Source organism: Mus pahari, chromosome 5 (assembly GCF_900095145.1).
Source record: "Mus pahari chromosome 5, PAHARI_EIJ_v1.1, whole genome shotgun sequence".
NCBI classification, from domain to species: domain Eukaryota; kingdom Metazoa; phylum Chordata; class Mammalia; order Rodentia; family Muridae; genus Mus; species Mus pahari.
Window position 1 is genome coordinate 132,116,846 of NC_034594.1, and position 12,324 is coordinate 132,129,169.

Genomic DNA, 12,324 nt, shown 5'->3' on the forward strand with positions numbered 1-12,324 from the left:
TACTATGCTCTGCCAGAAATAAACGTTTCAAAGTTACTTTGACTCTCCTCCAACTTTGATGTAAACTATGGTCTTTGTGGGGTTTGATTTAAAAACTCTGTACCCCTCAACTAGAGCACCAAGAGACTTTTCAAACATATGAGACCATGCTCCATCTGGCCATCAATAAAAAGGACTTAAAACTTTTAATATGCTTAATTGGTGTGATTATCAGTAACTATCTCGCGTGGATTATTTCGTGAGTACAGAGTTTCTAACAACTGTTCCAAACTTACAGCGATTTAATTCCCAACTGTACTGGATAGTTTTGTGTCAACTTGACACAGCTGGAGTTATCACAGAGAAAGGAGCTTCAGTTGGGGAAATGCCTCCATGAGATCCAGCTGTAAGGCATTTTCTCAATTAGTGATCAAGGGGGGAGGTTCCCTTGTGGGTGGTGCCATCTCTGGGCTGGTATTCTTGGGTTCTATAAGAGAGTGGACTGAGCAAGCCAGGGGAGGCAAGCCAGTAAAGAACATCCTTCCATGGCCTCTGCATCAGCTCCTGCTTTCTGACCTGCTTGAGTTCCAGTCCTGCATCCTTTGGTGATTAACAGCAGTATGAAAATGTAAGCTGAATAAACCCTTTCCTCCCCAACTTGCTTCTTGGTCATGATGTTTGTGCAGGAATAGAAACCCTGACTAAGACACCAACATTTGGGAATGTGTATAATAATCAAGTTTTATGTATATACTCCAAGTGTATCTTATTCAGGACCATAGATGCCCATCTCTTATTCCCCTTGGGTTGCCGCTCTCTGTGGTCCAGTGTCAGAAGGAATAAGGACAGTAGTCCTGAGTACTATATCCCTAATCAGAGGAGAAAGGAGCCTACAACAGATACATCATCGGACAGATGCAGACATTAGACACCTTGAATTCTATCAGCCCCAAGTCCAGACAGAGGCTCTGACAAAAGTTGTCCTAAACCGGTCAGGTTTAGATTTAGTTTTCATTACCCAGGGAGGACTTTGTATGGAAACTAGGCGAATTCTGCTGCTTCTATGCCAACAAAGAGGGAGTTATCAATGAGATTTTACAAAAGGTTGGAGATAATTTAGTTAAGTGACAACAGGGACAAGAATCAAATAATTTCTGGTACTATAAAATGTTTGATTGAAACCCAAGGCTCGTAACCCCTTTCACTGCCCTGGTTCCTTACTCCTCCTAATAGGACTTCAAAATCTAAACGGAAAAAAAAATCTAAACGAAAACAAATTATATTCCTGCTACACAATCGGGAAAAAGCGCGAAGCCGCAGGGGACCTAGACAAGTGAGCTTAGCATTTTCCATCGAATAATCCATATCCGCATGCGCGCGCTCGCTCACACGCATGCGCAACACCGCTGCTCCGTACCGCCGCAGCTTCAGCCGGGCACTCCGCCAGCGTCCACCCGGGGCACGCTTAAGCAATTGCTTGTCGAGCGTTCCCGGTCCTCTAGACCAGATTCCCCGTCCTTTCCCCTTCCACCCTTTGGCTCCATGAAAACGGCCATCTCTCTACTACGTCAGGAACGAAAATCAGCTTTCCACTCGGAGACCTACACGCTCGGCCCCTCCGTACAGCCCGGCGTCTGCGCGCGCAGCCGCTCCGCTGCCCCGCCCCTTCCGCCGCTCGTGCGCAAGCACGGCCGCCTCGGCGCGCCCGGGTTGGCTGCCCCGGCGGCCTCCACGGCAGTCATGGCGCCTCTGATGTGATAGTTTTCCCCCGCCCCCTCGCGTAGGACGCGGCGGCGGGGCGGCGGTGGAAAGCCTAACTTTATTGTTCCCCCGGCCCATCTCCCGGCGCGTCCTCAGGATGCTCGGGAGCTGAGCGCCGGGGGCGGCGGAGGGTCGCGGTCCGTCCGGGCCCTCGCCTCGGAGCGCAGGGCCAAGGGAGGGAGTCACGATGTCTGGTAGCCGCCAGGCCGGCTCGGGTTCCGCTGGAACGAGCCCCGGCTCCTCGGCCGCCTCCTCGGTGACTTCCGCCTCCTCGTCCTTATCCTCGTCTCCGTCGCCGCCGTCCGTGGCGGCCTCGGCGGCGGCGACGCTGGTGTCCGGCGGTGTGGCTCCGGCCGCGGGCTCCGGCGGCCTCGGCGGCCCGGGACGGCCTGTGCTGGTGGCGGCCGCGGTGTCTGGCAGCGCGAGCGCCGGCGGGGCGGTGTCCGCGGGCCAGTCCCGGCTCAGTTGCGCGGCCAGGCCCAGCGCCGGCGTTGGAGGGAGCAGCTCCAGCCTCGGCAGTAGCAGTAGGAAGCGACCTCTGCTCGTCCCGCTTTGTAACGGGCTCCTCAACTCCTACGAGGACAAAAGCAACGACTTCGTCTGGTGGGTTTGCGTAGCAGCCCCTGCGTGCTTGACCACGAGTTTCTGCTGCTGAGCCTGGCGGGGTCCCGTGGAGGAAGGGAGGCCTGTTGGAGGTGCTGGGAATCGAACCTACAGAGTTGAGTGTTTGCAGAGTTAAGGTTCCTGGTTGGGAGGTGGAGCTGGACTGGGATCCTTAGGTAAAGTTGGAAAATGGGGTTGCACAGAAGTGGGTGCTGGTGTCCAGGAACTGAAGGCATTTAAGGGAGTGTTTAAGGATAGAGATGGAGGTCCAGTAAGTGGTTATTAGAAAGAAAGTATTCGGGGTAGGAGGTTAAATCCCTTCTGTTTTTTTTTTTTTTGTTTTTTTTTTTTTTTTGCCATCTAGTGGACAAAATATCAGTCTCGAGTAGTTCATGATTTTCGGAGGTAGAAGACTAGTGCCTGGTGATTCTGAGGTGTGGGATTGCTGGTCAACACTATATTGTAAAAACGTAGATGGTACTCGAAGCATGGTTGGTGATGCTTTACGAAGTTATTTTTGCCCATCCGGCGTAGGAATGTGTAAAAGTCTCCCATTTGAATGGATAAGGACTTTTGTAATTCTGTTCATAGTTTTGTAGTCAAAGTTTGTTCACACCCAATTCCAGGTTTCAACTGTTGAAAAAAGGGAAACGCATTTTTTAGTGTTTCTGTGTTGTATGGAACAATCGCAGCGCTGTGTCTACACTGGAATCTCTAGAAACGCCTTTATAGTCATTGCATCACAGCTGGCATCTTGAACAACACAGTAGAATCCAGTCATTTGGCATCTAAGAGGGACTTTAAGCAAAAGATGAATCTGATTGTCTTGAAGAATGTTTTGAACCTTAATTGGGTTTTGATACTACTGGTAGGATTATGAGAGCTTAAGATTTCCTGCTCACAAACTGGTAGAATTCTGGGCCTTTTCCTGAGAAGGAACTTGTTGATTGACTTGATGATTTAGGAAGTTGGTTCAGATCACAGTGGAAGATGGTCTTAAATGGTGTTATTAAAGATGATAAGCTTAGCGATGGTAACCATTGAGAAAGGTATTGGCTACACTTTTTTTTTTAAAATTATTTCTTTTTTTTTTTTTTAATATTTATTTATTATATCTAAGTACACTGTTGCTGTCTTCAGACACTCCAGAAGAGGGCGTCAGATTTCATTACAGATGGTTGTGAGCCTCCATGTGGTTGCTGGGATTTGAAATCAGGACCTTTGGAAGAGCAGTCAGTGCTCTTAACCACTGAGCCATCTCTCCAGCCCTTGGCTACACTTTCTTGTTCACTAATATAATTTGTATTTTTGCTTTTGTTTAGATTCAGAAGTTGTGTGTGTGTGTTGAAGTAGAATTATAGCTGTGGTTATTTGTAATTTAAGAAGTTTATGGTTGGTCTAAGAGGTGTTTGCATTCCTTGTTTGTTTGGTTGTATTTATTTATTTATTGAAACAGGATTTCTCTGTGTAGCCCTGGCTATCCTGGAACTAGCTCTGTAGACCAGGCTGGCCCTGAACCCAGAGATCCACCTGCCTCTTCCTTCCTGTGCTAGGATTAGAGGTGTGTGTCACCACTGCCTGGGTAAGGTGTTTGCATTCTTGTCCAATCAATAGTGTCACATGATAAGGTAGAAGCTAGTAAAACTGCCTGCTTTTTTCTTTTTAGCCATTATTTGTAGTTCAAACCAAGATGCCAGCATCGTCAGGTCATTTAAATAGTGTAAAAGGTGTGAGAAATCATATTATTCAATTATTAAACAGATAACTTAGGCACTGACTGTTGAACTATCTGAGAGTAACACAGTCTGTGGTGTAGCCTGTAGTACTGGAGGTGAATGAGGTACAGTTGGCGTTTGGTTTTATTAGGCGTGTCCTATTTTCATTTCTGTTTCTGTGACCAATACCTTGACTATAAGCCACTTAGTGAAGAGAAAGGTTTATTTGGCTGGAAGTTTCAGTTACAGTTGGTTATTGTGAAGAGAGCAATGCAGGAGCTTAAAAGAGTCCTAGCCACTGTTAAGCAGAGGGAGGAGTGTCCATGCTGCCTGCCTGCTTGTTGGCCTGTGACTCAGCTGGCTTTCTCCACTCCTGTACAGTCAGGGCTCCGTAGCCTGGTGGTGCTGCTCACAATGGGCTGGGTCTTCTTACATCAGTTAGCAATCAAGACAATCCCTACAGATATGCCAATAGGCCCACCTGATCTTGACAGCTCCCTGGTTGAAACTCTTTCCATGTGGTTCTAGATTATGGTTAAGTTGACAGGTTTTAACTGTTTTTATAACTAGCTCAGGAGTAAGACTAAATAATTAGTTCATCACCTTGTTTAAAGTAAATAAATTGAGCCTAGGGGCTTTTGAGAAGACTTCAGTGGATAGGAACACTCATTGCTCTTGCAGAAGATGGGTTTGATTCCCAGCACCCATATAACAATTGTCTGTAACTCCATTTCCAGGGGATTGAATCCCTCTCTTCCAGGCCCCACAGGCACCAGGCACACAAGTGGCACACAGATATACTTATAGGCAAAGCACTCATATACATAAAGTAAAAATAAGTAATTATTCTCTTATATTGTATAGGTGTTTTATATTCTATTATGAAAACATCCAGTGAGTATTTGTAGCTAAAATTCTGAATATTTTACCATGTAAGAATCTCAGTTCATCATTTCTCTTTCTGGTGAAGTTGTATATTCAGAAGAATTAACCAGTGAGTGCATTTTTCCTTAAACTAGGTTTAATTTTGATCAAACTCTTGGAGTAGGATATCTATTAGGCAATGTCTTAATACTCCTTTTTATTCCTAATTGGTTTCTGGGTGCTTTTGTCTTTTCTGTACTTCAGCGTCAGATTGTGAGCCAATTCAAGTTACTGTAATCTTTTATATCTAAATGAGGTTTATGTTTCAATAATGTTAATTCTTTATTCATTGATAACACCTTAAAAAATGTTTATCTTTCACATCGAGTAGTTGTAAGGAGTTGTAAGGAGTGGCATTATTTACTATAGCACCAGTGTAATGATTTTTACTATTTCAGGTAGGAGAAGATAGCTAAGGGATAAATTGAGAAATCAGATTTTGAGTCTCAGTTTAGCACTTTCCTTTATGTGGTCAGAAAGCTGAACTCTGAGTTCCAGCATATTAGGTTCTGAAATAGGCTTGATTGGAGGTAAGCAGCTGTTGACTCATGTGTTTTTCCTTAGCCATTTGTTCCCTTGCTGTCCTAATCTGAGACAAATTGTAATCGGAGGCTGGAGTGGCAGGTAGTAGATAAGGACATGCCTTTTCTCCAACTCCTTGAGAGGAACACTCTTAGCTTTATCATATTTAAAAATAGGTTTATGTTTAACTGTAGGGTTGATTGACATTTTAGATATTTATGCTTGTAGTCTTATATTTCTTACAAATCACAGTATTAAATTGGGGGTAATTTTCACAGGATAGAAAGTCAGGGAAAGTTAAGGTGGTATGAGAAGCCCTGTCCACCCCAGAATCTAGGATACCTTTCTTGTTGAACAAGAGCCAAGACACTTTAACAATTTATAATGTCAAATTGCCTACAGAGATAGTGTTTTCCTAGAGACATCTCAAGGAAGGACGTTAAAAACAATAAATGAACTTCGTTTACTTGGGGCCTTGGGTTTTTACCATACCAGTTCTCATCCCTAAATCTGAGTGATGATTTCATAAATCAAAAGAGAGTTCTTTAGAATAGGAAAAATGTAAACTAGTTCATAATTTTTTTCTTAATTTTAAGTCTTACCTAACCTTTAAAATTTACAAGTTATATCCTTTGAAGTATGTAAGAATGTAACTTAGAAAGCCACGGGGGTCTTTACACACACACACACATACATATACATATATATATATATATATACATATATATACACAGAGAGAGAGAGAGAGACAGACAGAGAGAGAGAGAGACAGAGACAGAGAGACAGAAAGAGAGAGAGAGACAGACAGACAGACAGAGACACACACTCTCTCTGGAGATGCCCGCACCATGTTGTGTGATTGTATATTATCCTTTTCCTGTATTTATGGCTCTCTAAGGCAGTTATTTAGTAAACTCACTACCTTTGCTTATCTCTAACTCATCTTGAAATGTGTTTGGAGTACTCTCTGTAACTGCATAGCCTACCTAGGACCAGCCTTTACCTGAGTGAAATGCAAGCTTCTAAAGCTCCTAGTGGCCGTGATGTGCTATGGTAACTTGTTGCTGGCAATTTTGTCAGTACTTGATACAGCATTCCTTTGTAATCGACCTATCTCCTTTATTGACTGTTTCCTCTTGCTCATAGGCTGTATTTTCATTTGGGTGCCTAACATGAGTGAGGCCCTAGGTTCAATCTATAGCATGCATGCCTATGCATACATGCAAATATATACTTATATATGTATATGTATACACACATATATGTATGTGTTTTAGACATCGTTAACTTAAGATTTGTTTGCGCTTTCTGATTCGTATTTATTTATTTATTTATTTATTTTGGTTTTTCGAGACAGGGTTTCTCTTTATAGCCCTGGCTGTCCTGGAACTCACTCTGTAGACCAGGCTGGCCTCGAACTCAGAAACCCACCTGCCTCTGCCTCCCAAGTGCTGGGATTAAAGGCGTGCGTCACCACACCCGGCCCTGATTCTTTTTTTTTAAATGGATTTATTTTATGTATGTGAGTACGCTGTCCCTATCTTCAGACACACCAGAAGAGGATATCGAATACCATTTCAGATGGTTATTAGCCATCATGTGGTTGTTGGGGATTTAACTGAGGACCTCTGGAAGAGCAGTCAGTGCTCTTAACCACTGAGCCATCTCTCAAGCCCTTCTGATTCTTCTCTAGTTTTAATTAAAATTAAGTAGCACATTGAAGGCAAGGTTTGGTTTTAAGAACTAATTCTTTACAAGAGCTGTATAGGTTCTCCTTTTATGAACCCTTTAAGGATCTCTGTTGGATGCCTTAGGTTTGAACAATAGCTCCTTCACCATTTACCCCTGAACATGAGGGGTTGGATGGGGTACAGTCAACTCACAATTAGTAACAAAGGAGGGAATGTGATGTGGCTGTTCCAGAGTTAGTACTCCTTGTCGTCTTCCATCAACAGTCTATCTCCCTTTTGTGCTTCCTCAACTTCTCAGTTAGTTAGTTTTTGTGCTCTTGTGCTGTGATTGTCTACAAAATGCTTTCAGGTGGAAGAGTGAGTCCACAATAAACTTGGTCCAATAAAAATGAGAATATGTTCATTTGTTTTCGTTCCTACAAGGATGTTAGTGTTCAAAAAGGTGTTTCCCCCCAGTTTTTCTGAGTAATATGGTCGAAGGAAAGTTCTCCCCAGTTAGATGTTGACCTCAAATGCAAATGAACTATATTTCATTATATTTCTCTGAATATAAATTTAACTTGCTTTACCCTTTAACATGTTAAAACATTGATTTATATGTTATAGTTATTGGTACCATAACAGTGCTGTTCGTGATTGGATATAGCTATCATTTCATGCAAGTTTATATACATAAAAGATACCTGCCTCCAGGCATGAATATAGGTTTTGGCAGAATGAAAGAAAATCTCTCTGAGATAATTTTGACATATTTGTTTAATTCTTTATGAGCTAGTTGGAATAATGGACAAATGATCTGAGATGTAGAAAATTAGGCATGTCCAGTAAGATTCTCACAGTTGAAGAGAGTTATAGGATGCATAGCTAAGTTTAAAGCTGGTGTAATATCTTAGTGACAGTTTTGATTCTATTATGGATTCTTGGTAATAAATTTACCATCACTAAAGTACTGGATATTATTGTGTGAAAAAAAACGTAGTGAACAATGACAAAGTTTGCTTCAGGAGCCTGTGGAATGGCACAGTAGATAAAAACAGTTGCTGTACGAGCCTGATAATCTCTGCTCTGGAGCCTCAGCAGCAGGAGAGCCAGCCTCCGAAGTCCTCCAACCTCCACCGCACGGCACAGCAACCACACTCGGAGAGAGGCAAAATAAAATTTAGCTGGGTGCATATCTTTTAGTCCCAGCACTAGGAAAATAGGGGCAGACATTTCTGAAGGTTCCATATTGAGTCCAAGGCTAGCGTGGGCTACATAAAGACCCTGTCATTTCCCCTCTGCCTCCCCCTTAAAAAAAGAAAAGTTCATTCAGAGTGGGGAATAGTTCAGTGGATAAAGTGCTTGCTGCATAAGCTTAAGGACCTGAATTCGGATCCTCATAAAAAGTTGGACTTGGCAATGTACTCACCTGTAACTCCAGGGCTGAGGGCTAGAGACGTGGATTTGGAGATTCACTAGCCTGCCAACGTAGCAGAAACAGTGCACTCAAAAATTGAGTGAGAGACTTGCTGTCTGACTCTCCCTCCTGAAAAGGTGAAGTTGAAGAAGGCATTCACGTTCACTTCTCACCTCCACACTCACCCACATGGATTAGCATATCCATGTATTCATGTGCACACATATATACATGCATATACTACACACAGCAAAGTTATATACTAAAATATAAGCATGTGAAAGAGCCCCGATGTATTTTTATGTATAAGTCACATGAGTGGTGTAAGTATAAAGAGAAGTACAATAAAATTCTATTTTGGCTGAGGACATAGATTATGTGAGTTCCTAGTGTGTATAAGGCCACATCCAAAACTAGTTTGGGTGGACACATGCACACAATAAAAGATGATAACAGTTGAAAAAATATTTTCCCCAAGGAACACTCTAAAGATAGGTGTGTGTGTGTGTGCGCGCGCGCGCGAGCACGAGGGCATGTCAAAGGACCTTTGGGTGTCATCTTTAGGATTATTGTTCATTTTACTTGAATCAGTCTCATTGGCTGGGAGCTCACCAATTAAACTAGACCAGCCATCTAGAGAGCCCCAGGAGTTCTGTGTCTGCCTCCTTGGCACTGGATTACAAATCACACACATTTATATGAATCTGGATAACTCAGGTTCTCTTGCTTGTAAAGCAAATGCTATGCCAACCGAGCCCACCCTAAAGCCCTGTATTTCTTATTTTAGTTGATACACAGTTAATTTTGCATAGAGTGCAGCTTCTCAGTACATGTGCATAATACATAATGATTTAATCAGGACTGTTTGATATATCTGTTGCCTTAGGCACTTATTTATGTGTGTGTGTGTGTGTGTAAGGAACATTGAAAATAGCCTGTTATAGTTATTTAAAAATGTTTAGTTTCTTTTTGTGAACTATAGTTATACTATGATTGAGCTATATAATCATGCTGCTTATGGCCAATCTTAATTGCAAGGAATGCTGAGATTTTGAATATTGTTTTGATCTTCTAAAAAATAAGGAAGAGGAGACTTAGAATTTAAATTTAACTCGAAATATCAGAACACCATATATGATAGTGGTTAAGAACATAGAGTTGAATTTGAATTTGGCTTTGTTATATCCTACCAATGTGACTTTTACACCTCAGTGTCTCCGTTTCCTCATTTATAAAATGGGTCTAGGTTTAGTTCCTGCTGTGTGACTTTTCCTGGGAGACACAAATGTTTGTTTACCCTAGACAGGAAAGTAGTGGCAGACTAAAACTATTCCATCCAAGTCTAGCTTGGTGAACTGATGAGTTTTGGGGGTATTGGTTGTAGGAGTAAGCAGAGCTGACTCAAAGGCAGTTGAATCACCAACAGCCCAACCCAGCTTGGGGCGGGTATGTGTACTCAGGCTATATGCAGGAGCCATGCACAAATTGCAGTCAGCAATTTTTTTTTGAAGAAAGTCTCCTCTTTCTCAAAGTTGTTACTTGTTTTAAAAAACATTACTTGAGGGGCCTTGTGAATCTTGTATTCTGAGCTTCTTAAACTCTGTACATTTCCTTAGTATCTTGAGTCTTATGGCTTCCTTTCCCCTGGACCCAGGCAGAATATGTTTCAATTTGGAGGAAAGAACAGTACAACTGATAGCTCTTTTACTGTGTTGTAGAAAGGATTGAACAACTCCATAGTTTAATAAATGTTGTTTGGTCTATTTTATATATTAGCTTCTACTGACATCATCTAGAAATATTATTGAAACTACATTTCTAAATTTATCACTCGAAGATTTAGTTTTCTTTGGGATAGGACAAAAAAGAGGGCTGTTCCCTTCCTCCCTCTTCCCCTCCTCAGGCTGGGGATGGAGTCTAGGGCTGTCTAGTACTCAGCAGTTGTCATACTGTGTGTCAAGGAAAGAACACTTGGGGTACCTGAGCTAGTTTGTCTGAACATAGGAATACTGGGTAGAGAGCTTTCTTGAGCCCTCTAGTAACAGGGTTCCACCGTCAATGCTATGGGATGGGTAAAGTATTTGAATAATGTAAGTGTACTCATTGCACATATTCCAAAATTCCTTGCTTTTTGGATCAGCTTGAGCATGGTACTTTTATAAACAGTCCTGTAAGACTGGTAACCTTCTGTTAAGAAGGGTAGAATTCTTAACTCTTAGCTATATATTAAATTTTGTTTGATTGACTTTTGTTACAAGCCCTTTCCAGTGTATAACATTCTGCCTTAACATTTTATCAGTGGCTTCTCTCTTTTTTTTGTAGTCCCATCTGCTTTGATATGATTGAAGAAGCATACATGACAAAATGTGGCCACAGCTTTTGGTAAGACCATCTTCATTCAGTATAACTGCAACCAACCAGAAGTTATGCTCTATAAACCAATTTTATATTATTTCTTCGACTGATAAGTCTTTCTAGTTCATGATACAAATGTGTTTGGTACATAACTTCTGTGAAATACTCCAGTGTACCATAGGCTGTTAAGATACATTTTAAAATCTTGTGTTTATTACTTGTTAGCAGAAACTTTGGTGCTTTAGAAAATCAAGGTGGGTAATCAATCAGCCATTAAGCATGAGTTAACACTTGGGAATAAGGCAAGAGGACCCAGAAAACAGGGGAAGAATGGAGCAGATGAAAAAGGCCTGCACTGTCTTTTTAACACTTCACTGAGAAGCATTGGATTATATTTGTTATATTGGTGAACTTAAAAATTCAAATTGTAAATTAATATAGAATTCACAGTATCACCATCTTGATGTATATAGTTATGTTGTGCTATGTTTATTTGTTGGACAGTCTCCAGGACTTGTTCTTTTGGCAAAACTGAAACTATACCTGTAAAAACAATGCTTTACTTTCTACCTCTGCAGTCCCTGAAAGCCTCTAGTCTCCTTTCTATTCATATGGATTTGTCAGTTCTAGACAACTTCATATCTGTGTACTTAGATCATAGGTGTCTTGCTGTGAGGGACTTATTTTACATACTGCCCTTTGCATTCTTCTGTGTTCTTTTATGACACAATTATCTTTTTAAGTTTCATTAGTATTCTGTAATCACAGGTGACATTTTGTTTATCCATTCAGCCGTTTATGAAGGTTAGGTTGATTCAACCTCCTGGCTCCAAAGAATAATGTGGCCATGAATGTGTGTATTAATTGCTTTCCAGTTGCTGTGATAAAAACACCATGACCAGAAACAGTTTTAGAAAGAAAAGCCTTGAGTTTCCCAGTCCAGAGGTATGGAAGTACATTGTAGCGGTGAGGCATGGCAGCAAGCAGAAGGCATGGTGGGAAGATCAGGAACCCGGAAGCACAGGTCTTCAAATGCAGATTCAGAGCAGAGAGAACAAACTGCAAGTGGACAAAGACTTGTAAACACAAAAGCACTTGATTAATCAACTTCTCTGTCAAGGATGGACCTCTTAAAAGTTTCACAGCCTTCCCAAACATTGCCAGAAATATGAGCCTGTGTGGTGAACTCTCATTCACACCACAGTATGCATATAGAAGTACTTCTGTGGAACTCTGCTTTCAGTTCTTCTTGGTATTTATCTTTCTTTTGTTGTTGTTTTACATTTGCTGATTTACTACAAAGGATACCTTAAAGGCCAGAAGTAAAGAACCAGGTGTAGATGTACAACAGGATAAGATATGAAGGAAGAACATGAGC

General features: G+C 41.7%; 1 protein-coding gene across 2 annotated transcripts in view; it reads left to right on the forward strand.

The window, feature by feature from the left end:
- Window positions 1–1,651: 1,651 nt before the first annotated feature.
- The window catches only part of Cop1 (COP1 E3 ubiquitin ligase), a 119,893-nt gene continuing 109,220 nt past the window's right edge, over window positions 1,652–12,324 (forward strand). The window contains exons 1-2 of one of the 2 annotated variants that reach the window (XM_021199350.2): window positions 1,652–2,343; window positions 10,914–10,973. In XM_021199350.2, coding sequence (XP_021055009.1) covers window positions 1,928–2,343; window positions 10,914–10,973 — 476 coding nt within the window. In that variant the 5' untranslated portion in view covers window positions 1,652–1,927. The remainder of the gene's footprint in view (window positions 2,344–10,913; window positions 10,974–12,324) is intronic. The other variant, XM_021199351.2, reaches the window with a different exon arrangement.